This window comes from Camelina sativa, chromosome 5 (assembly GCF_030686135.1).
Source record: "Camelina sativa cultivar CO46 ecotype springtype chromosome 5, ASM3068613v1".
NCBI classification, from domain to species: Eukaryota; Viridiplantae; Streptophyta; class Magnoliopsida; order Brassicales; family Brassicaceae; genus Camelina; species Camelina sativa.
This window is the reverse complement of record NC_141884.1, coordinates 9,840,807-9,866,663: the sequence shown is the minus strand read 5'-3', so window position 1 is coordinate 9,866,663 and position 25,857 is coordinate 9,840,807. Positions and strand designations below refer to the sequence as shown.

Below are 25,857 nucleotides of genomic sequence, written 5' to 3'. Positions count from 1 at the left end.
TCTTCTATGTGGTCTACAAAGGTGGAAAAGCCTTAATTCTAGCTAACGTTATGGAAGAGCCTTAATTAACGTTACAAAATCCTAAAAAGACACATATTTCATAAGCCTTAATTCCATAAGCTTCACATCTTCTATGTGGTCTACAAAGGTGGAAAAAACTGTTATGATGAAACGCTTTCCATTCATTGGAAAGCCGGCACTGCACATGACTAATAGTAAATGTTTAGAGGGTTTTTAGAAAATAGCACTGGGTCTAGGTAAAGTTTGAGCCGGCCCTGGTCATGTGGATCAAGGTCTTCCTTTGTGAATTGAAGAAGTAAAAAAGTATCATGTTGTATGTTCTTTAATATTTCGAAAAGCAACAATGGTCCAAGCATATACATATATGTATTGCCACCTTTGTGGAAGAATGTAGTTGAAGAGGCCAAGTTTTACTTTGTTGGAGTTTATATATCTACGAGTACAATATTGAAAAAGGAACAATCGTTCTTCTCGACATTGTAGTAGAAAACATAGAAAGGATCAGATTCCAAAAGGAGTCGTTGGTACAAATGAATTTGTGTTTGTGCCGATAACACTGTCTGATCCTTTCTATGTTTTCTACTACAATGTCGAGAAGAACACTGTCGTTAGAGTTGGAGTCCGAGGAATGGAAGCGTTTGAAGGTTATAGTGTTGACGCCTTTGCAAATCATGTAGAGAATGTGGAGGTTATTCGAGCATTTTAGGAATCTGTAACTTGAGATTGTGTAATATAGCTAGTTTGGCTCTTTTAAATTCTCATCACAAGGATTAATGACCATGTGTAGTAGTTATCATTTTGTTTGCTTATTGGACATTAGTACGTTTTGTTTCCTGTGATAAAGGGATATGCATCTGATATAGGTTCTCTAAGGCATGTAATATGAGAAAGAAAAGCGCGAAGAAGCATGAGTAATGTGCTGGCACGTGAAGAACTGAAATGGGAATGGAAGCGTTTTAACATAACAGTTTTTTTCCACCTTTGTAGACCACATAGAAGATGTGAAACTTTTGGAAGTGTCTTTTTAGGATTTTGTAACTTAAAGAGAGATTTTGTAACGTTAGCTAGAATTAAGGCTCTTCAGTTGTCATCATGAGGATCATGGGATCTTAATTCAGTCCATAACTTGTAGTTTATCTCCTTTTGGCTTATTGGATGACTATATTCTGTTATTTTTTGAGATTCTTTTCTGGATATATATGTTTGAACACTAGAGTCTACAGAATATGTTCAGTACACTCCTAAGCCTAAAAAGATTATGGGTGAAAAATATACCGAGAAGGCGAAGTGCTTGGTTAAGAAGAAATTGTTTGGCAAGACAGACACTCATATCATCAGTAGAAAACTAAAATTACGGTCACAAATACAGAGCGACAGAGGAAAAATAAAAACAGAGTGCTTTACATCACATCTTCGTATGAATTTATACAGAAAGTAAAGTTTGGGCATATAGACTGTGAATTAAATGTTTTTATTGATCCTTTCTTTTGTTCTTTGACATCAAAGGTATCACAAGCCGGGTGGGCATTTTAACCGAACCAAACCAACCAAACTCAAACCGACCCAAACCAAAATCCAAATATACACTCAAACCATTTAGTTAGGTTTTTCCTCAACCTGAACGGTTATCGATAACCCAATGTGTTTATGTTAATCAATATTATTAGATTTGGATATATGTAAGAGCAAGTACATTAGCGTTAGTTTGGTTCGTCCTTCGGTATTAAAATTTTAAATTTAGATCGAAATAAACCAATTCTCGAAGAAACGTTCCTCCAAATGGGACGTAATTTGCTGCGTCCTTCTTTACACGTGGCAGCGTCTGCGTGGTTGGTGTTGTTTGGGTAGGGCGAACCCAAAAATCGGTTCGTCCAGTTCATTTGTGTTTTCTCTCCGACTCACTACAATTTAAATTTAAAATATTATTATTTTATTCAGGGGACCAAAATATTATTATTTTATTCAGGGGACCAACTGTGAGAGATACCAATGCTCATACCAAACTTAAGATACTCTGGAAATAATCTTATTATATTTGAGGGACCAAAATGTATCCTACACCAATGTCCATGCTCTAAGCTCACAAGTACTACACACGATTGCATATTGCCAAAAGGAGGTTGTGAACTTCTACTTAATAGGCATCTGATTATAATATGGTTGGTTTTTTTAGGTTTTGTTTTTCGTGGTTTATTTGAATTATTCAATTTATAAGTTGTTGATTATTTTAGGATATCAAAACACAATGAATTTGGTGAAGTGTAGTGGCAGGAGGTAAGTCCATTTGTAGAAGGCACCATCACACCAGGAATCGAGTCTGCTTTCTACGAATGTAGGAATTTGGCTAATGGGCCGGCCAGTTGTGGCCCAATGGTTAACAAAAAAAAAGGACAATGAATTTGTTTCTTACATTAATTGATTTTTCTTGAACCGAATTAAAACTGATCCGAACCAAACCAAACCGAACACAAACCAAACGAAACTAACTTTGGTTGAGTTTTATGAAAACCGAATAAACCGAACCCAAACCAAACCCGAAGGTTAACCAAAATTCTCACCCCTGCTGGCCAGACACTAAAGGGGGTGTATTGAAAAAATGATTTTGGAGGATTCTATGAGATTTAGGAAATTTGGAATTTTGATAGATTTTAGGAAAGTTGATATGATTTATAGTAAAATTCTTTCAAATCTCACATAAAACCATGAGATTTGGATTTCTGTATTTTTAACTAAACAAATTCTCTCAAATCCTCCAGAATCCCTAAAACTTATTAAAATCAAAATCCATAAACTGTTTTGAATAACAGTGGATTTTAAAGTTGAATTTTAAATTATCAGTTCAATAACAGAGGATTTTAGGAGACTTTTTAAAATCCCCAATTGAATAACATAGATTTGTAATTTTTATACAAATCACCTAAAATGTCAAGTTGAATACACCCCCTAAATATTATCACAATGTGAATGCCTTCTTTTCTGAATTCTTGGTCAATGCATGTTTCCAGATTTTGTATTTTTTTTTTTATAAATCCTAATCCAATAAACGCGCCTGAACATTTGGGCTAGATGGGCTTTCTTTTAACCAAAGATTTTTGATTAACAGAGAAAAACTCTAAACTTTATTATACTGCGTGTTTAGGGCAAAGTGAGACTACATTATTATTTTTTTGTTGTTTTTGTACATTGAAGAATCTGAGGCGGGTCTAGGGTTCTTCTTGCTGCAGTGTCTCCAGTCTCCACCATGAAATCACGGCGTCAGAACATTTCTCGGCGCAATACGCGATCGATGACCTTTGTAAATGGAAGAGGAAACACGTTGCCGATCTCAATCGAACTCGTGATGGAGATATTCTCGTGGCTGCCGGCGAAATCTATAGCGAGATGTCGTTGCGTGTCGAAGCTCTGGAACGCCGTACTACGCCGCCCAGATTTCACGGAGCTGTACTTGACCAGATCTTATTCTGACCGCCCGCAGCTCTTGTTCGCCTTCCGCGACGAAAAGGAAAATGGGTTCGTCTTCTTCTCCTTACAGCATCCTCAAAACCCTGTTGAGAACTCGTCCTTTGCTGCAGCCACCAGTCGTTTTACCCATTCCCTCAAATTATATGATATCGTTGGTATTAGTAACGGCTTCGTCCTTCTTAGAGGTATCAAGAGAAATCCTCCAGGAGTGTTGTCGTTGCTATTCAACCCCAGCACCGGACAATCGTTACTTTTACCGGAAGTGAAACCGGTAGTGAAGCCCGATTGCTATATGATTGGGCTGACTAAGTTTATGGGGTATGATCCAGTTAAGAAACAGTTCAAGGTATTGTCCGCTAACATGTCAGGTGTATGCGGAGATTATGAAAGATATGACGAGTTTCAAGTTCTGACACTAGGAATTGGGAAACCATCATGGAGAATGGTCGAATGTTGCTTACCCCATTATCCCAAATCTGGAGGGATATGCATCAATGGTGTTTTCTACTATCTAGGTGCGGCCGACAGGGGTTTTTATCAATCAATAATGGTAGTTTGTATTGATTTAACTTCTGAGAAGTTCAGCTTTCTGAACTTCAGTGGACCGATGCAAGGTGCAACTACTCTGATAAATTACAATGGGAAACTAGGTTCCCTTATGTCTAAATATTTTTATGGGAGAGATACAAGTTTTGAGTTGTGGGTTCTCGACGACTTGGAAAAAAAGGAATGGTCCAAGCATGTTTTTGTATTATATCCTCCTGTTTGGCAGCATGCAGTTGAGGGGGCCACATTACGCTTTTTCGGAGTGGTTGGTACAAATGAATTTGTGTTTGTGCCGGCATTTCTGTATAAGCCTTTCTATGTTTTCTACTACAATGTTGAGAAGAACACTGTCGTAAGAGTTGGAGTTAGAGGAATGAAAGGGTTTTATGGTGATAGTGTTGACGACTTTTCAAACCATGTGGAGAATGTGGAGCTTATTCGAGCATTTTAGGAATTTATAACTTGAAGAGGTTGTGTAACATAGCTCTTTAAAAGTTCTCATCATAAAGACCATGGGAATCTTACTTGAGTCGTCGTTATTTCTCCGCATCTCTTGGGTAAGTTATCATTTTGTTTCCTTGTTGGATATGTATGTTATGTTTCCGGTGAATCTGTGATGTTGTGAAACTTATGTGGATACTTAATGAATCTTATTATCTTATTTATCACTTTACATAATTGCTAGATCAGCTTTAACGAACCTCCGATATTTAGGCCTAAATTTTAGGCTAAATGGGGTTTCCCTTAAACAAAAAAGCATGCACAATCTTTTTTTCGAAATGGAGATTGCAAACTCGGTATCTCCACCATGAAATCACGGCGGCGGCACGTCTCGGAGGATGGTCTAACCATTTCCCGACGACGCAATACACGATCGAATACCTCACTTAATTAGTGAAAGAGAACATTCATTTCCGATCCCAACAGATCTCATTAACGAGAGATATTCTCGATGTTGCCGTCGAAATCTATAGCTATACGTCGTTGCGTATCCAAGTTCTGGGCCACCATACTTAGACTTCCAGATTTCACGGAGTTGTTCTTGACCAAAACATCAGCTCGCCCGCAGCTGTTGTTTGCTTGCGAAACAAACCAAGGGTTGGTCTTCTTCTCCTCACACCAGTCTCCTCATCAAAGCCAATCAGCTTGCACATTTCCCCAACGCATGTGGACTCATTGGTCCTAGCAACGGCGTCGTCTGTCTTACTGAAAAACGGATCTTAAAGGGAAGGAAAAATCCAGCGTTGGTGTCGGTTATATGTAACCCTAGCACCGGAGAATCTTTAACTTTACCTAGAATGAAGACGAGGAAGAGGAGTGGGCTGAGAAGCTATTTTGGGTATGATCCGGTTAAGAAACAATTCAAGGTACTGTATATGACTTGGTCATTTGATGGGATCTGTAAGGAGCATCAGATTCTGACGTTGGGAACAGGGAAATTGTCATGGAGAATGATCCAATGTTGCTCACCACATGATCCCATACATTAAAATCAAGGGATATGCATCAATGGTGTTTACTACTATATAGCTCGTGTCAACATGTTTTCTGAAGAGTATATGATAGTTTGTTTTGATTTTAGGTCTGAGAAGTTTATTATTTTAAAAGTCATGGAGACTTTAAACATGTTGCCCAAACCATGTAGTCGTCGACGTTGGAGAGAGTCATCGGCCGGAGTGATACACTTCCCGGAGGCAAAAAGCTCATGCTTGGTTGCCTTTCTTGTAAGTCCATCCCCATATAGGATAGTGATGATCGTTTGAGATATCACATCACTATGTCTAAGCGGTGACTTTTATAGACAGATCACGATCTTACAAAACAATATAGGGATCCTCCCTATAGCTTTATTGACTTTAAAAACAACACTAAAATAGTACCATTTGCTATAGTTGTTAAAGGTAAGCGGTCCAAACGTCTTCTTTGTTATTTTTTGTTAACTACGTGCCTTATAGTCAACAAAAGTTTAGAATTAAACTAAAAAGTCAATCAAAATTAAAGCTTTATTTCAACATATACAAAGCTGATGTTTTTTTCACCACTTTTGCAAAGTTCAGGTTTTTATGACGTTTTTCCGATAAAAAAATAGAGATAAAGTTATAAATTAGTAAATTTATAAACTTAGTTGGAAGAAAAAAGGCCAAAAAACATGATTTATTTAATATTTTCCAAAAACATGAATTTTTATCGGTAATATGATTTATTTAATATTTGCCGAATCACCAATATGTGCTAATCTTTAACATGAATGTATAATTTAACACTAACAAACATAGTCTCAAATTTTAAATATATATATATATATATATATTATTAATTATATTATATTATAATTGAAAATAATAATATACACCAACTTTTAATGGAGAACATGAATTTATAATTTAACAAGAGAAATTGAATAACGTAACCTCTTGATATTAAAAAAAAAAAACTTTAAATTTTTGTGTTTGTTTGAAAAAAAAAAACTTTTCTTTTCTTTATCCTAATAATTGTAACTCTTGATAGTAATTGTTGTTCTATTAAATATATGATAGCTTTATTTTTCTCCTATATCTAGTATTTTACAAATATTTACACAATTATTATATGTGATGATAGAAATATCAAAATTTATATTTATGTTACCTTTATTCATATTTCATTTTGATATTTTTTTTGGTTGTATTTTTTTTCATTTTGTTTTTAATTTATATTTTAGTGTAAATTATTGTTTTTAATAATAATAAAATATTACAAAATATGAGAGAATTAATTGATGTATTAAATTTAGATTTTATGTTATGAACGAAAAGACAAAAGAGAGAAAAACCAACTTTATATAATAAGATATAGATTAGTACATAAAGAAAACTTTAGAACATTGCTTTAGGGTTTAACGCAGTCTCTCCGTCATGAAATCACAGCAGCAACACGTCTCGGAGGATGGTCCTATTGCACTCAACTCACGAGCTTCAAAGTCAGTCAATATATGGTGGAGAAAACTCAGATGCGATCCCAGTTGATCTCATCTTCGAAATACTCTTGAAATTGCCGACGAAATCTATAGCGAGATGTCGTTGTGTATCGAAGCTATGGTCTTCCATACTTCTCCGTACAGATTTCATGGAGTTATTCTTGACCAGATCTACAACTCCCCCGAAACTCTTGTTCTCCAGCCCAAATAACGACGAGTTGTTCTTCTTCACGGCACCGCAGGTCCAAAATCCAGATCAGAACTCTTCTCTTGTATCCCGGCCTTATCACACGAAGCCCCCCTTTGATTGTTGTTCCCCTCGAATTTGTGTTCCTGTTGGCGGTTTGGTCTGTCTTATATATCAGCGGAACTTAGAGGGAGGGAAGGAAATAGTACCAATGATATGCAAACCTAGCACTGGACGACAAGCCTTACCTTTACCCGCATTGAAGACGACAAGGGTTCAGGTGAAAAGCTTTTTTGTTTATGATCCCATTGGTAAACTATTCAAGGTATTATTGTCCATGACCTTGCCACGTCATAGAAACGAAGGGAACTGTAAGGAGTGTCAAATTCTGACATTAGGGACTCAAACACTTTCATGGAGAAAGATTGATTGTTGTATACCCCATCGTCCTATATATCGTGGGATATGCATTGATGGCTGTTTGTATTATCAAGCTTTGGTCGATGATCACCGTTCAGGGGTTTCTACGATAGTTTGCTTTGATGTTAGGTCTGAAACGTTTAGATTTGTGAAGAAAGATATAGCAATGTCTAGTGAATCAACTCTGGTTAACTATGAGGGTAGATTAGGTGCACTTCAGTCAGATAGGGGTAATAAGTTACTAGCCAAACTAGAAGTCTTGAGTTGTGGGTTCTGGTAGACGCTGAGAAAAATGAATGGTCGTATATGACTTGCCCCCGTTGTGGAAGAATATAGTTCCAAAGGCTGAGTTATGTTTTGTTGGATTGACTAGTACAAATGATATTGTGTTGTCCGAACGCTATCCATTTACCATTTTCAATATTTTCTACTACAATCTCGAGAGGCACACAATCATAAAAGTTGAAATCCAAGGAATGGATGTGTACTGCCATCTTAGAGTTCAAACCTATCTAGACCAGGTGGAGGACGTGAAGCTCTGGTGCTGCACTTGTTGCTCGGTGCATCTGAGTCGTAAGTGTTTGCAGCTGAGCTTGCATTTGCTGAAGTTCTTGCCGTAGCGCGTGATTCTCAGCATTCTCGGAGCGACTTGGATCAGCACGCTGATCTGCGGAGACCTGACTGGCCTGAAAATGTACCCTTGGCTGCTCACCATTGGGTCCGACGATGATCGACGAGAGACGGGGCCTTCCATTAACGTTGTGCTCAGCTCTTGGTATGTTAGCGGTGTAATGGTTAGCTTGCGGAGCATGGTGGTCAGCTCGTGGAGCATAGAGGTCAGCTCGCGGAGCGTTGAGGTCAGCTCGCGGAGCGTGGAGGTCAGCTCGCGGAGCGTTGAGGTCAGCTCGCGGAGCGTTGAGGTCAGCTCGCGGAGCGTTGAAGTCAGCTCGCGGAGCGTTGAGGTCAGCTCGTGGAGCGTTGAAGTCAGCTCGCGGAGCGTTGAGGTCAGCTCGCGGAGCGTTGAGATCAGCTCGCGGAGCGTTGAGGTCAGCTCGTGGAGTGCGTGGTGCCAATGCGTCATCCTCCTGTCGCCGATGATACCTTGCATGGTCATTTCGTCCTTGCGATTCTATCTGCGCCGCTTGACCGCTCATCTTGTCCAAGGTTCTTCGTACAGCTTCGTCAAGCGCGGCTTGACTGATTTTCACGTGTCTGGATGATCGACGGGGGTAAATGTCGCGCGTAGTGCCCATATCTTTGCGGCCATTTGGAGCGTCTTCAACAGCTACTCGATCAGGAAGGATTGCTCCATTGGTTCCGCCATTTGTCGGAGCGACACGCGTAGCGCCTACGGCTTCACGGTCGGTTGGATTGACTCCAGTGGTTTCGCGAACAAGGGACGTAACGCCTTCGGCTACGCCATTGGTGGGAGCGACACGCGTAGTGCCTACGGCTGCGCGGTCAGTGAGTGTTGCGTCCTCGCACGGGTGCGCCCCCATACGGTGCGTGGAGGAGACACGTCGCAGGCTGGGGAGGAGTTCACGCCTTCGTTGCTTGAGTGATTGGTCTGAGACATGCTTCTGGTTTTCCGAAAACGCCTTGTTCTTCAAATTCTTCTCGTCAAAATGAAAGGATCTCGTTCGGCCCCACGGTGGGCGCCAAATTGTTGATGTATGAAATCGACAATATAAATAATAAGAGTAAAGTGGGATGAATCGGATATGGTCCTTTTATTTAACGTAGAATTTGTAGAAGGGTTTACAGAAAAAATGGCGATTACAGAGCTAAATGCAGTTAATATGAAAATAATTGCTTTTCTCTCTCAAATTGCCCAGAATTTCGGATTCCCTTTTCTGACAATGATGTCAGGTATTTATAGTGGGACCTTGACCTAGGGTTTCTTCTGTCTTCAGGCAAAATGACGATTTTGCCCCTGCGGCCTGTTGGGCCTGATCCAAGACTTTTGGCCCAAAATCTCTTCAGAATCTTCTGTTTGGGCTTCAGGAACGTTGGGGGCAAAGCCCATATCCAACACTTCTGACTTGAATCTGCCGGGTAAATCGTATTCTTCTCTTTCTCGATATGAGTTTCTTCCCTTTCAATGTATAAACGTTTAGGTTTTTGGATCTGTTTTGAGAGTTCTGCTTTGTTTAGGTTTTCGGTCTGTTTCAATGTATAAACGATATGTGTTATGCTTTGTTTTCAGATATGCAACAGAGAAGGCCTACAAGGTCTTCACCTTTAGGTTCTCCCAGTCCTCCAGGTCCTTCCATGCCTCCAGGAGCTATTGGATCTACAAGCGCAGCATCTTCAGCTGCAAACAACTACGCTCGTAGAACCGAAGACGCATTACTACGTGCTGCCTCAAGAGAAGGCCAACCACACCTCCATCCAAGGAAAATCAATGGTGCTTTATGGTAAGTTAAAAGGCAAAATTCTATGAATGTCTATAGCATGAATGTATAATTTTTTTGTCTCTGATTCTCATTTTTCTTCTGCCAGGTTTGGTATAGACCCCTTTGTCCACAAATTCATCCGGACAACTTGGCAAGGCAACTACATGGGACCATGGTCAAGCTGGAAATTTGTTCCTCAGGAGAGGAAAACAAACTGGTGGCAAACTTTTGTGGTAAATGTTTAGAATTTATACTACTATTTCTTACTTTACATTTGTAAGTTTACTTAGTCATATTTACTAATGTTTCTTTTAATGTTGTAGCAAAACTTTTATTGGGAGTCTCGATTTCATAACCTGGTCTACTTCCTCTGGAAACTGCATACGCAAACTACAATCTGTCAGCGCATCAGCAAGAAGAAGAGGGAAGGTAAGAAACCTAAGTACATTGATGATGAGGATTGGACTGAACTGCTGGAGCAATGGGCAACCGAAGCAGCAATTCAGAGGAGCCAGTCAGCTGCTAATTCTCGTACATCAGATCCTGATGGCAAAGGGATGCACAAACATTGTGCAGGTCCTCAGAACTTTTTAAAGATTGAGTATGATATGGTAATGATAAACTGTTAAACCTCTCTTTTTTGTTTCTATCTTAGTATAAATCCGTAATAAACATACTTCTGTTTTTTTTTTCTCTTTTATTGTGCAGATGATTGCGTCTGGTCTTGATCAACCACCACCTTTCACGGATCTTGTGCGGAAGACTCACACTCGTAAAGATGGAACTTTCATTGATGAACGAGCTAAGTCCCTTGTACTTGATGTAGAGGAAGCTGTTACACTGATTACGAATGATGATGGATCTCCCACTTCTATCAACCAAACTGACTCAAGTGATGCTACTCCTACCCACATTCTGCTAAACCAAGAATATCTCAAGGTACTCTTGAAATAACTTTCACTTTTGTATTACGTGGATTATGTTTTGTATGATGTATGCACGTTTCATTCACAATCCATAAGAGAATGTTAATTGTTTTGATTTAGTTTTTGTTGTGACTGGATGTTTTTGACTTCTGGTCTGAATGTTTGTCTTTGATTGTTGGTTGATACTCATTTGGTTTTATATCCATTCACAGCGGGGTAAGTCAAGCAAAGGACGCATTTATGGAATAGGCAGTGTTCAATACCAGGATTTCGATCCTTCTGAGACTGTCCCAGCTTCTCTTCAACGCAATCTCGACATAGACTTGCGTATCTCTGGCTTGGAAAAGAACTCTGAAACTGTCAACACTAATGTTGAAACGCTCAAGGCTGACATGACAACACTCAAAGATGATATGGTTGCCTTGAAGAGTGAGTTCAAGGACGAGATGGCTGCAGCACGAGCTTCACTAAATGTGATTCTATAGGCTCTTGGGGTGAATTCTGCTACTGTCCAACAGGTTAATCATACTCAACCTTCTGTTCCTGCTGCAACACCTAGTAATCCCACTGCCCTGAATGCCACAATGCCTAATATTGCCTCGACCTCGACTCCACCTTTGACTCAAGCTCAACAAGCTGACTTTGCTTGATTGTTTATCTTTTAGCTTTGCAAAATATTTGCAACTTTTGTAAGACTTAATCGGCTTTTGTAAGTTTTTTGGAATCTCTTGGATCTTTTTGTAAAACTTTGGAAATATATGATATTGTATTTTAGATTTTATATTTCACGTTTTCAGTTTTTATAATTTCTATTTCATGTTTCAGATTTAGAAATTTTAGGGTAAATGTTTCAATATTTTATTGAATCTGCAATCCACGATTAGTCACATAAATATTTGTGACATAGTAATTTTGTCACAATGGCAATGTCACGATGGTTCGTGGTTAGGAAATGGCACTGTTTAGACACAAGTGGTTTGTGTCCACTATAGTCACTGAATAGACATGAACATAATCGTGGCTAGCTGACCACGAAAATATGCCTGACCATTTCGTGGCAATTACTCTCACGAAATAAGCGTGCCAAAATCGTGGCTAATAACCACGAAAATCTGCCTGGCTATTCCGTGGCAAATATTGTTACGAAACACGCGTGCCAAAATCGTGGCTATAACGTCACGAAAAGCCACAAAATATTTTAGTCCACGATCGTATAGACACGATATTTTTCCGTGTCATGCCGGGTCTGTTGGATCATATAGCCACGAAAATATGACCTTATTCACGGAATATTCCATGGCTATAGGCTCTGTTTTTACTAGTGCAAATCACCTAAAATGTCAAGTTGAATACACCCCCCAAATATTATCACAATGTGAATGCCTTCTTCTCTGAATTCTTGGTCAATGCATGTTTCCAAATTTTGTATTTTTTTTTTTATAAATCCTAATCCAATAAACGGGCCTGAACATTTGGGCTAGATGGGCTTTCTTTTAACCAAAGATTTTTGATTAACAGAGAAAAACTCTAAACTTTATTATACTGCGTGTTTAGGGCAAAGTGAGACTACATTATTATTTTTTTGTTGTTTTTGTACATTGAAGAATCTGAGGCGGGTCTAGGGTTCTTCTTGCTGCAGTGTCTCCAGTCTCCACCATGAAATCACGGCGTCAGAACATTTCTCGGCGCAATACGCGATCGATGACCTTTGTAAATGGAAGAGGAAACACGTTGCCGATCTCAATCGAACTCGTGATGGAGATATTCTCGTGGCTGCCGGCGAAATCTATAGCGAGATGTCGTTGCGTGTCGAAGCTCTGGAACGCCGTACTACGCCGCCCAGATTTCACGGAGCTGTACTTGACCAGATCTTATTCTGACCGCCCGCAGCTCTTGTTCGCCTTCCGCGACGAAAAGGAAAATGGGTTCGTCTTCTTCTCCTTACAGCATCCTCAAAACCCTGTTGAGAACTCGTCCTTTGCTGCAGCCACCAGTCGTTTTACCCATTCCCTCAAATTATATGATATCGTTGGTATTAGTAACGGCTTCGTCCTTCTTAGAGGTATCAAGAGAAATCCTCCAGGAGTGTTGTCGTTGCTATTCAACCCCAGCACCGGACAATCGTTACTTTTACCGGAAGTGAAACCGGTAGTGAAGCCCGATTGCTATATGATTGGGCTGACTAAGTTTATGGGGTATGATCCAGTTAAGAAACAGTTCAAGGTATTGTCCGCTAACATGTCAGGTGTATGCGGAGATTATGAAAGATATGACGAGTTTCAAGTTCTGACACTAGGAATTGGGAAACCATCATGGAGAATGGTCGAATGTTGCTTACCCCATTATCCCAAATCTGGAGGGATATGCATCAATGGTGTTTTCTACTATCTAGGTGCGGCCGACAGGGGTTTTGATCAATCAATAATGGTAGTTTGTATTGATTTAACTTCTGAGAAGTTCAGCTTTCTGAACTTCAGTGGACCGATGCAAGGTGCAACTACTCTGATAAATTACAATGGGAAACTAGGTTCCCTTATGTCTAAATATTTTTATGGGAGAGATACAAGTTTTGAGTTGTGGGTTCTCGACGACTTGGAAAAAAAGGAATGGTCCAAGCATGTTTTTGTATTATATCCTCCTGTTTGGCAGCATGCAGTTGAGGGGGCCACATTACGCTTTTTCGGAGTGGTTGGTACAAATGAATTTGTGTTTGTGCCGGCATTTCTGTATAAGCCTTTCTATGTTTTCTACTACAATGTTGAGAAGAACACTGTCGTAAGAGTTGGAGTTAGAGGAATGAAAGGGTTTTATGGTGATAGTGTTGACGACTTTTCAAACCATGTGGAGAATGTGGAGCTTATTCGAGCATTTTAGGAATTTATAACTTGAAGAGGTTGTGTAACATAGCTCTTTAAAAGTTCTCATCATAAAGACCATGGGAATCTTACTTGAGTCGTCGTTATTTCTCCGCATCTCTTGGGTAAGTTATCATTTTGTTTCCTTGTTGGATATGTATGTTATGTTTCCGGTGAATCTGTGATGTTGTGAAACTTATGTGGATACTTAATGAATCTTATTATCTTATTTATCACTTTACATAATTGCTAGATCAGCTTTAACGAACCTCCGATATTTAGGCCTAAATTTTAGGCTAAATGGGGTTTCCCTTAAACAAAAAAGCATGCACAATCTTTTTTTCGAAATGGAGATTGCAAACTCGGTATCTCCACCATGAAATCACGGCGGCGGCACGTCTCGGAGGATGGTCTAACCATTTCCCGACGACGCAATACACGATCGAATACCTCACTTAATTAGTGAAAGAGAACATTCATTTCCGATCCCAACAGATCTCATTAACGAGAGATATTCTCGATGTTGCCGTCGAAATCTATAGCTATACGTCGTTGCGTATCCAAGTTCTGGGCCACCATACTTAGACTTCCAGATTTCACGGAGTTGTTCTTGACCAAAACATCAGCTCGCCCGCAGCTGTTGTTTGCTTGCGAAACAAACCAAGGGTTGGTCTTCTTCTCCTCACACCAGTCTCCTCATCAAAGCCAATCAGCTTGCACATTTCCCCAACGCATGTGGACTCATTGGTCCTAGCAACGGCGTCGTCTGTCTTACTGAAAAACGGATCTTAAAGGGAAGGAAAAATCCAGCGTTGGTGTCGGTTATATGTAACCCTAGCACCGGAGAATCTTTAACTTTACCTAGAATGAAGACGAGGAAGAGGAGTGGGCTGAGAAGCTATTTTGGGTATGATCCGGTTAAGAAACAATTCAAGGTACTGTATATGACTTGGTCATTTGATGGGATCTGTAAGGAGCATCAGATTCTGACGTTGGGAACAGGGAAATTGTCATGGAGAATGATCCAATGTTGCTCACCACATGATCCCATACATTAAAATCAAGGGATATGCATCAATGGTGTTTACTACTATATAGCTCGTGTCAACATGTTTTCTGAAGAGTATATGATAGTTTGTTTTGATTTTAGGTCTGAGAAGTTTATTATTTTAAAAGTCATGGAGACTTTAAACATGTTGCCCAAACCATGTAGTCGTCGACGTTGGAGAGAGTCATCGGCCGGAGTGATACACTTCCCGGAGGCAAAAAGCTCATGCTTGGTTGCCTTTCTTGTAAGTCCATCCCCATATAGGATAGTGATGATCGTTTGAGATATCACATCACTATGTCTAAGCGGTGACTTTTATAGACAGATCACGATCTTACAAAACAATATAGGGATCCTCCCTATAGCTTTATTGACTTTAAAAACAACACTAAAATAGTACCATTTGCTATAGTTGTTAAAGGTAAGCGGTCCAAACGTCTTCTTTGTTATTTTTTGTTAACTACGTGCCTTATAGTCAACAAAAGTTTAGAATTAAACTAAAAAGTCAATCAAAATTAAAGCTTTATTTCAACATATACAAAGCTGATGTTTTTTTTCACCACTTTTGCAAAGTTCAGGTTTTTATGACATTTTTCCGATAAAAAAATAGAGATAAAGTTATAAATTAGTAAATTTATAAACTTAATTGGAAGAAAAAATGCCAAAAAACATGATTTATTTAATATTTTCCAAAAACATGAATTTTTATCGGTAATATGATTTATTTAATATTTGCCGAATCACCAATATGTGCTAATCTTTAACATGAATGTATAATTTAACACTAACAAACATAGTCTCAAATTTTAAATATATATATATATTATTAATTATATTATATTATAATTGAAAATAATAATATACACCAACTTTTAATGGAGAACATGAATTTATAATTTAACAAGAGAAATTGAATAACGTAACCTCTTGATATTAAAAAAAAAAAACTTTAAATTTTTGTGTTTGTTTGAAAAAAAAAACTTTTCTTTTCTTTATCCTAATAATTGTAACTCTTGATAGTAATTGTTGTTCTATTAAATATATGATAGCTTTATTTTCTCCTATATCTAGTATTTTACAAATATTTACACAATTATTATATGTGATGATAGAAATATTTATATTTATGTTACCTTTATTCATATTTCATTTTGATATTTTTTTTGGTTGTATTTTTTTTCATTTTGTTTTTAATTTATATTTTAGTGTAAATTATTGTTTTTAATAATAATAAAATATTACAAAATATGAGAGAATTAATTGATGTATTAAATTTAGATTTTATGTTATGAACGAAAAGACAAAAGAGAGAAAAACCAACTTTATATAATAAAATATAGATTAGTACATAAAGAAAACTTTAGAACATTGCTTTAGGGTTTAACGCAGTCTCTCCGTCATGAAATCACAGCAGCAACACGTCTCGGAGGATGGTCCTATTGCACTCAACTCACGAGCTTCAAAGTCAGTCAATATATGGTGGAGAAAACTCAGATGCGATCCCAGTTGATCTCATCTTCGAAATACTCTTGAAATTGCCGACGAAATCTATAGCGAGATGTCGTTGTGTATCGAAGCTATGGTCTTCCATACTTCTCCGTACAGATTTCATGGAGTTATTCTTGACCAGATCTACAACTCCCCCGAAACTCTTGTTCTCCAGCCCAAATAACGACGAGTTGTTCTTCTTCACGGCACCGCAGGTCCAAAATCCAGATCAGAACTCTTCTCTTGTATCCCGGCCTTATCACACGAAGCCCCCCTTTGATTGTTGTTCCCCTCGAATTTGTGTTCCTGTTGGCGGTTTGTTCTGTCTTATATATCAGCGGAACTTAGAGGGAGGGAAGGAAATAGTACCAATGATATGCAAACCTAGCACTGGACGACAAGCCTTACCTTTACCCGCATTGAAGACGACAAGGGTTCAGGTGAAAAGCTTTTTTATTTATGATCCCATTGGTAAACTATTCAAGGTATTATTGTCCATGACCTTGCCACGTCATAGAAACGAAGGGAACTGTAAGGAGTGTCAAATTCTGACATTAGGGACTCAAACACTTTCATGGAGAAAGATTGATTGTTGTATACCCCATCGTCCTATATATCGTGGGATATGCATTGATGGCTGTTTGTATTATCAAGCTTTGGTCGATGATCACCGTTCAGGGGTTTCTACAATAGTTTGCTTTGATGTTAGGTCTGAAACGTTTAGATTTGTGAAGAAAGATATAGCAATGTCTAGTGAATCAACTCTGGTTAACTATGAGGGTAGATTAGGTGCACTTCAGTCAGATAGGGGTAATAAAAGAGTTACTAGCCAAACTAGAAGTCTTGAGTTGTGGGTTCTGGTAGACGCTGAGAAAAATGAATGGTCGTATATGACTTGCCCCCGTTGTGGAAGAATATAGTTCCAAAGGCTGAGTTATGTTTTGTTGGATTGACTAGTACAAATGATATTGTGTTGTCCGAACGCTATCCATTTACCATTTTCAATATTTTCTACTACAATCTCGAGAGGCACACAATCATAAAAGTTGAAATCCAAGGAATGGATGTGTACTGCCATCTTAGAGTTCAAACCTATCTAGACCAGGTGGAGGACGTGAAGCTTATGCAATTGTAACGGATCATCGGCTCTTAGTATTCAGTTTTTTTGGATACTATATTTATTCCTTTTTGCACTAATGGTTCATATATATTCATTGAGGAATGGTTGTTCTAAAGTAAGTTTTAGCCTTGTATACTCAGTTTCTTCATGAATAAAGCCACTTTGTGACCTTTGTATTGATGAGTTATATGTTAGTCATCTATAGATCTCCATCTCTCGTGCGCATGTCCCTTGATATATACATTTAAAATCCATCTCTTGTGGCAGATTCAGCAAGGGGATGATAGATAGTCTTGAAGCTGCAGACTCTTTATATACTACTAATCCAAAACAGAGGATTCTAGAATTTGATATTCTGATGCTAGATGAAAGGTGGAAGAGTTTTTAGATTCAAGATATTTCGATGCCAAAAGTAGGACCTGTGAGTTGCATACTTGCATTTTTTAAAAATACTGTTTTTTATCAAAAGTTGAAAACTTCCCGAGAGATTATCGAGATCGTCATAAAATGAAGTTCTATTTTGTGATGATTCATTTACTAATATAAGAAGCTTCAACGAATAAAAACTAGGTTTGAACCCGCGGTACACCGTGGGATGATTTTTAATTTTATTGTGTTTTTAATATATATTTTTTATTGTTAATCTTTAAGTATTAGTAGAAATAATATAATATATTTTGTGATGTATTGACATATTTTGTATTTCATATAATAAAAATACAATAAAAGAAATAATTAAGTTAAAAATTTTAGTGTTGGTTAGTTCAAACCCGTTATGCTAGACCTGTCGCGCAACTGATTTAAAGATTTTTAGCCCCCACAGAAAATTATCCTACTGTAGTATATATAAAATATATTTATTTTTTTATTGAAATATTTAGACCTGCAGTTGCATCCGTCCAATACAATTTACTTTAATTAATAAGTCTAAATGTGGATACTAATTAACATGCGATCCATCGCGGTACAAAACTTTTTGTTTAAAACATAACTTATGATTTCAATGTTATAGTATATTTTAGAAAATAAAAAATGATATATATTTTGCTATTTAATGTCATTTACGTTTTATTTATCTTGAAAACCATTACAATAGAAAAATAACTATATTTTCAAAAGTGGTAACCAATTAAATTTATTAATTATGTAAAATCCTAGTGCTTTGCAAAACAAAAACACAAATTACATGACCCGTTTTTAAAAAAGGGTCTTTTGACATGTTAAAAAAAAATTATCTAAGTACAATATTTTTGGAAACCATATTATTAACTTATTTCAACACTTACAATAATTTTGGTCTAAGAATGAATCATAATACTTGTTATTTAACAATAGTACTTATGTTGTAAAAAAAAAAAAACAATAGTACGTATAATTTAGTTTGTGTATCATAATACTTGTAAGTTTAATTTAAATGCTAATATTTAAATATAGTTTAATTTAGAATTTAAATGGTAAAACAATTAAATATGATCCATCTACAGCCACGACAATTTACGGTGACATTGGTTACATGTTTTTTTTTTTTTCACTGGATTAATATTGACTAAGGATTGAAAGGGTTCCATGGCTTGCAGAAAACCTCGGTCTTGAGAAACCACTATATGTACAATTACCAACAGACTACACCCTATTCTAACCCCCTAAGATACATGTTATAGACTTCTAGTAGTCATGATCTGTCCTTGACACAAAGGATTGAACTGGGGCATGTTATGAGATGACCCGTTTAAGAAGAAGCGGATGTTCACGCCTCGTCACACAGTGTTGTCTTCTCTTCCATTACCTGAATATTTCGTTCGTTTTGCAGAAGCCTGCAACTTCTCAATCACAAGCTGGGCTAAGAACGGAGACACGCATAGCTGCTCTAGTCCACTCTGTGCCTTCTCTTCCTCTACCTGAACCTGCAACATCTCTACCACAAGCTGAGTTAAGAGCAGAGACGCGCAAAGCTACTCTTGTTCACACAATGGTGCCTTCCCATCTTATAATTGAACATTGCATTTTGCAGAAGCCTGCAGTTTCACAGCCACAAACTGAACTGAGAGACCTGGTTGCATTTACTCACGAAACAACTCATGCTCCCGCCGTGAAACCTGAGATCTGTCCTGATTTCACCTCCGTAGACAAACCAGCGATAGTCACAACCAGAAAAGCTTCAGCTCCAAGGAGATCACTGCAAGATTGTAGAGCCATTTCACGTTCATATACTTGAGCATACTTAATTATACAGATAATTAAAAAAACGGGGACTCATATGTTCATATATGTGTCAAAGTTTTAGAGTCGAGATATGGGGGGGTGTATTGAACTTGATATTTTAGGAGATTTAGTGAGATTTTAATATTTTAGAATTGTGAGAGATTTGAGTGTAATTTTAGGAGATTTGGTTATTAAATTTGGGATTTTAGGATTTGATGAGATTTGAGTTTTGAGATTTTTGAGATTTGATTATTGAATTTTAGGTGATTTTGATATGTAAAAATAAAATAAAAAGAGCAACTTGGAATGTCATTGATTAATTTACGTAAGCTTCTTTCATACTTTGATTAATTTAAGAAGAAAAATAGACATTGGTCATGTTCTTTTTCCAATCGTTGGTGAAGTAACTGCGACACAAATAAAAGGCCCAAGATGATATGCATTTCGAAAAAATAAAGAGCTGTCACTGTTAACCAAAAAGTGAGGTTCGTAAAAAAATTAATCTAATATGAAGAAACTGCAGCTCTCATGAGATATAAACCGGTTACAATGATGACACTGAACACTATAAATATTCCTCATGAGCATGATGACTACACGATCAAAGAGAAACTCATTTTGCCAATGAGTGTTTAAAGTAGTTGGAAATTAATCAACGATGGTTTGTTTAGCACATCCACAAGAAAATGAAGTTGTTGATCTGTTTTATTCTCTCGTGAAATATTGAATTGTTGACGATATGTAATGCAGCAGCAGCAGAAGAATGAATGTCTCAAGTTGTTACCAACCGTCGCCGACTCGCCGTTGTCGGAAGCTCCGCTGCGGAGGTGGCTGAGACATCTGATTTTGATACATATTGGGTCGGTCTTTTAGTGAAACAGAGCACGCCTTTTCAGGCAGATCCTTCATTGGAGACAATGTTGGTGTTGAATCTTCTTCGGTTATATTGTCGTCGTCTTAATCATCTTCAAGCCGTGACGGTGAAGACTGAGGTGTTTCAAACGGTGTGGTTTGTTTACTTGTAGCTTCGTTTGAGTAAATTGGGTTTGATATGTAGATGAAGTTATCAACAGAAGAAGCCGTGGTTTCTTGAATCAGATCAAGAGAAGCTTGTAAAGATGGTTCATGGTGAAAATGGGTTTTGTTTGGAGTTTGAAGAACGCATGTGCAAAGAGGATTGGATAAAGAATCGATGTTAGATGATGGTGACGGAGAAGGTTCGTTACTTGTGGTAGAGATGGATTGGTTGAGAGTTGTGGTGGTCGTGGCGCCGCCGGCAGTTGAGACCGTAGTAGTGATGGGGAGGCCGAGAGAGTTGTGACGACGCCGGCAGAGTAAGAGAGAGCAGTAGAGAGTTGCACTTATAAAAAAAAAAAATTGCAGTAGATGTTGAACTCCTATTAAAAAGAATATTTTCTTTCAAAATTTCACCATTTAGGGTGGGATTTTGTAAGACATATTTTTTAACTAGAAATATTAGAAAAGTATCCTAAAATCCCATTCTATAGCTTTTTATAAAAAATTGTGATTTTTTGAATAACAGTAGATTTGAGTTGAGATTTATAAATTATTGATTGAATAACAAGAGATTCTAAATGATTTTTATAAATTTCATATTCAATAACATAGGATTTCAAATGATTTTTAAAAATCATCAATTAAATAACAGGAGATTTCAGAATATTCCAAAATCTCTTAAAATATCAAGTTCAATACACCCCCATGGTGTATTTGTGATGATTTTAATCTATGTGGTGATGAGTATATTTATAGGTGGTTCACGTATTAGTGTTTAGGTTAGAGTGTTTAATGATACACTGTGTGCAAGCACAAAATCTTTGATTCTTTTAATTGAAAATCTTTATTCGAATATTAAGGATTGAGTTTAGGGAAGTTTGATTGAGCGATGATTCAGGTAATTGCTGTGGTGATTTAGTTTTGAAGATTTTCTGGATAAATTTTTGAAAATTTGATTGAGCGATGATTCAGGTAATTGTTGTGGTGATTGAGTTTTGAAGATTTTCTGATAATTTCGATTATGTTTCAAACAAATAATCGGAAGGATTTTTTTTTTTTGGATTTCGTAGAGGCCGAAGATAATGGAGTCGAAGCCCAACAACATACAAACCGGGTTATAAGTGAAAGGACGCGGATCCTTGTTTGAACGGGTCGGGTAATGTCGATTGACAATTTCTGACAAAATTACCCCTTTCAATTTCAATAAACACTCTCCTTCATAACTAATTGAGTGGCAATTTTGGAAATTTTTGGCAATTTTTGAATTTGTACTTCTCTATTATATATATAGAGATGTTATATGAGAAATCCATATCATCTATAAAAAAATGAAAATTCAAAAACATTTTTTGGATTATATTTCAAAATTAAAAATTACTCAAACCGGGTAATTGAAATATCTCATTCATATGAAGAAAAGCAAAACATAAACCGGTAGAGTTTCGGCTACCGGTACGGTTCTTGATTTAAATTTTGTTTTATCCAATTGTTGTCTCATTAATAATAGGGAATTTTGCATATACACCCACTTTTCTACAAAGTAATATCACCTACACCCACTTTCAGCTATTGCTATACTTTTTATATGTTTATTAACTATGCTATCCTCTAGCTTAAACTTTATTAACAACAATACATCTAAGATCTTTCTTTCTTCCTCTATTATCTCCATATCTCTAATATTTTCTCTCTCCTTTGCTCACTGTATCAAAACACCAATAGCCTGTAACTTCTTCTCCTTCCATGGCTTCTCTAATTGTCTCTATCTCTTTCTTTCTCTCATTATCAAAATCAACCCTTTCTTCTCCATCCTCTTGTCTCTCTTTTATCTCATACACTTTCATTTTTCAATCATCTTATCCATCCTCTCTTTATCTCTCATCTTCAAACTATAATTAGATTGATGTTTGATTTGAACAATAAGTGAATGATGCTTTCAGATGTAGAAAAGTTTAATTTTGGATTTTAGGTGTTTTTTGGATGTAATTTGGTGGGAGTTAGAGAATTTGCAATTTGGGTTGCTGATTCAGTTATGATTTGTGAAATTAATCTTTTAAAAGAGGAATACTTTCCTCAGGTTAGACTATCAAACTTTGTTTAATAGTAAAACCATATTACCGAATCCATGATACGCAATCCATGTGGTCATAGTTTGGGATTTAGAGTTTAAATGTTTAGGATTTAGGGTTTAAATGCATAGGCCAATAATTTCCTTTTAATTTGAATACATTGATCATATATATCCATGTGGTCATAGTTTGGTGTATACGCTTGGATGTTCATAAAAAAAAAAAAACAAAAATGTTTTAATGTAAACAATAGTAAAACCATATTACCAAATCCATGAAAACACGGCGGCGGCACGACTCTGAGTCTGATGATGCTCTAACCATTTCCCGGCGCCATACACAACCAGAGCCGATCCCAGTTGATCTCATTTTTGATATCCTCTTGAAACTGCCGACAAAATCTATAGCGAGATGTCGCTGCGTATCGAAGCTCTGGCCTCCATACTCCTCCGTCCAGATTTCACAGAGCTGTACTTGACCAGATCTTCAACTCGCCCACAACTTTTGTTCGCCTGCGAAAAAGAAAATGAGCTGTTCTTCTTCACGGCACCGCAATTCCAAAATCCAAATGAGTACTCCTCTCTTGTGTCCGCGAGTTATCAGATGAAGACTCCCTTTCAACGTTTTTGTAATCTCATATATAATAATTTTACTACTTGTCCAACTAATCTTATAATGTAAACCTTGGTTTCAAAGTTAGTAACTCACTAGATTGTGACACGTGTCAATTTTAAAGATTAGAGATTTTATCATGTGTTAAACAAAAACTTTTTTTAACAAATTTTAAAATTAAAAAGATAATTATAAGAAATTAAACATTTAAACAATTTTAATAAATATAAAAATATAGCTCTTATATGTATATAAAAAGATAATACTAATTCTATAACAAAAAAGAATTCAGAAAACTATAAAATTAATATTACTATAATACCATAATTAAATAAATTATACCGTCAATTATTTATCCTAAAAAAAAGGATCGTAGATACATACCTTCATATAAACAAATAAATTGTCTCATAACAAAATAGTTTCTTCAAATAGGCCATATTGAACTTCTTTTTGTGTGAATAAGAGCAGAGTAGTTACTTTTCTTTTTTGTGTTTCTTATATTCTAGCATCTTTATCTCCTTGATATGCGTTTAAAAAAGCTATCTCGTGTGGCACATTCAGCAAGGGGATGGATGATAGATAGTCTTGTTATTTGCAGAATCTTTAATAAATACTAATCCAAAACAGAGATTTCTTAAACTTGATATTCTGATGCTAGATCAAGGTGGAAGAGTTAAGAACAAGAATATTGCTTTTTCAGTTAAAGGTTGCTGCTTGACCTTGGCAAAAGGATGGTTGTGAAACCCTTGTTGCAGAGCTAGTTTTGTACTATTTCGATTGAATCAAGTAGAACCTGCGTTTTATTATCCCAGAGAACACAGAGTCTTACCAAATAGAATGGTTTTGGCTGGTTTTGTGTAGTGTATCTTTCTACTGGTTTTGTGTAGTGTATCTCCTTTTGGCTGGCTTATTTGGATAACTATTTTGTAATTTTCTCTCAGTTTCTATGGATATGTTTTCTATACTTATAGAATTTGTTCAGTACACTCGGGAGCAATTTGAGTTGTCCTAATTAAAGCCTAAACTTTAGGTTTTTAAACATGAATTGGGTGATCGTCTAACTTGATTTCTGACTGTAGCCTCTAAATTTAAGTGGCTTTTTTACAAATTGTATAAAACTCTGTGTGCATACAAACAGTATACTGGAAAGGCCAAGTAATCATACATATCAGCTCACAAAAAAAAAAAAGTGTTTACATCACATATTACACATGAATCATGCACAAAGATTAGCATCTAGAAATGTGAATTAATGTTTTTGTTGATCAAATTACCTCCTTAAACCAAAATCTTGATCCTTTTATAATCCACTACATTAGGCCCGCGTATTAACGCGGATATAAGGAAAATATGTGAAATTTTAAGTTATATTCCAAATATTAATTTTATTTCTTTTGATTTTTTTAAAACTGAATTTATAGTTCACACACTCCATCTTGCAATACAATTTCTCTATATATTACATCAGAATAAAATTAGATTATCCATTCAATCCCAATGAGTAACTTTCAATATTTTCATATCAAAAAAATATGTGCATTGTATCAAATTTACATCTTACTTAATACTAAAAACAACTAAAAATTAATAAAACATAATTCTCAAAGAAAAAACTGAAAATTAATATTATCTCATATTTGAAAAAGTAACAATATCTTAAATATATGTTTTTCATATTTTGGAATCTCATATGTAATAATTTTACTACTTGTCCAACTAATCTTATTATATAAACCTTGTTTTTCAAAGTTAGTAACTCACCAGATCATGACAAGTGTCAATTTTAAAGATTAGAGATTTTATCATGTGTTATACAAAAACTCTTTTTTTAACAAATTTTAAAATTAAAAAGATAATTATAAGAAATTAAACATTTAAACAATTTTAATAAATATAAAAATATTGCTCTTATATGTATATAAAAGATAATACTAATTCTATAACAAAAAAGAATTCAGAAAACTATAAAATTAAAATTACTATAATACCATAAATAAATTATACCGTCAATTATTTATCCTAAAAAAAAGGATCGTAGATACTTACCTTCATATGAACAAATAAATTGTCTCATAACAAAATAGTTTCTTCAAATACACCTAGCCCTGGATATTTGGGTACCCCTTCGGGTTCCGATCGGGTATTTCGGATTTTCGGGTATTTCGGTAAAAGGGTCCTAGACCCATTCGGGTATTTCTAGTATTCGGATCGGATTTCGGATAAACACCCATCGGATTCGGATCGGGTTCGGGTACCGTTCAATACCCGAAATATACTTCAGATTTGGGTACCCGTTCAATATCCGAATTCAAATCTCTCCAACTCTGATATTAAAGGTGAAGAAAATGTATGACATACATGTTTCTAGTGGAAAATATTCTATTTGTTTTGCATTTCTTCTTCTTTGTGTTTTTTTAATATGTAAAAATAATATTTTGGTATCTAGAGTTCATGAGTATGGAATAAAAAAATGCAATTAAGTCTCTACATATTAAGTAAAATTTCTCATATCAAAATTTCTTTTTAAAA

The 25,857-nt window shown here is 36.3% G+C and overlaps 1 protein-coding gene, 1 long non-coding RNA gene and 5 pseudogenes across 2 annotated transcripts; 6 read left to right on the top strand and 1 right to left on the bottom strand.

Annotated features, from left to right (window-relative positions):
• The first annotated feature begins 3,204 nt into the window (after positions 1-3,204).
• Positions 3,205-4,679, top strand: LOC104732472 (putative F-box protein At3g23960 pseudogene; annotated as a pseudogene).
• A 2,237-nt stretch (positions 4,680-6,916) lies between these two features.
• LOC147943479 (F-box protein DOR pseudogene) lies at positions 6,917-8,198 on the top strand (annotated as a pseudogene).
• A 1,163-nt stretch (positions 8,199-9,361) lies between these two features.
• On the top strand, positions 9,362-11,613 carry LOC147943478 (uncharacterized). The gene is made up of 7 exons (XM_087512257.1): positions 9,362-9,461; positions 9,576-9,647; positions 9,799-10,009; positions 10,095-10,221; positions 10,312-10,599; positions 10,697-10,927; positions 11,127-11,613. The coding sequence occupies exons 1-7, from the start codon at positions 9,362-9,364 to the stop codon at positions 11,397-11,399; spliced, it is 1,302 nt and encodes a 433-aa protein (XP_087368383.1). The 3' UTR covers positions 11,400-11,613.
• Positions 11,614-12,615: 1,002 nt separating this feature from the next.
• On the top strand, positions 12,616-13,788 carry LOC147943477 (putative F-box protein At3g23960 pseudogene; annotated as a pseudogene).
• Positions 13,789-16,216: 2,428 nt separating this feature from the next.
• Positions 16,217-17,595, top strand: LOC147943476 (F-box protein DOR pseudogene; annotated as a pseudogene).
• Positions 17,596-20,096: 2,501 nt separating this feature from the next.
• LOC147943475 (uncharacterized) lies at positions 20,097-21,351 on the bottom strand (annotated as a pseudogene).
• On the top strand, positions 21,351-21,987 carry LOC147943474 (uncharacterized). Its single transcript, XR_015598151.1, has 2 exons — positions 21,351-21,616; positions 21,715-21,987. It is a non-coding gene; the product is annotated as an uncharacterized LOC147943474 (long non-coding RNA).
• The last annotated feature ends 3,870 nt before the right edge of the window (positions 21,988-25,857 follow it).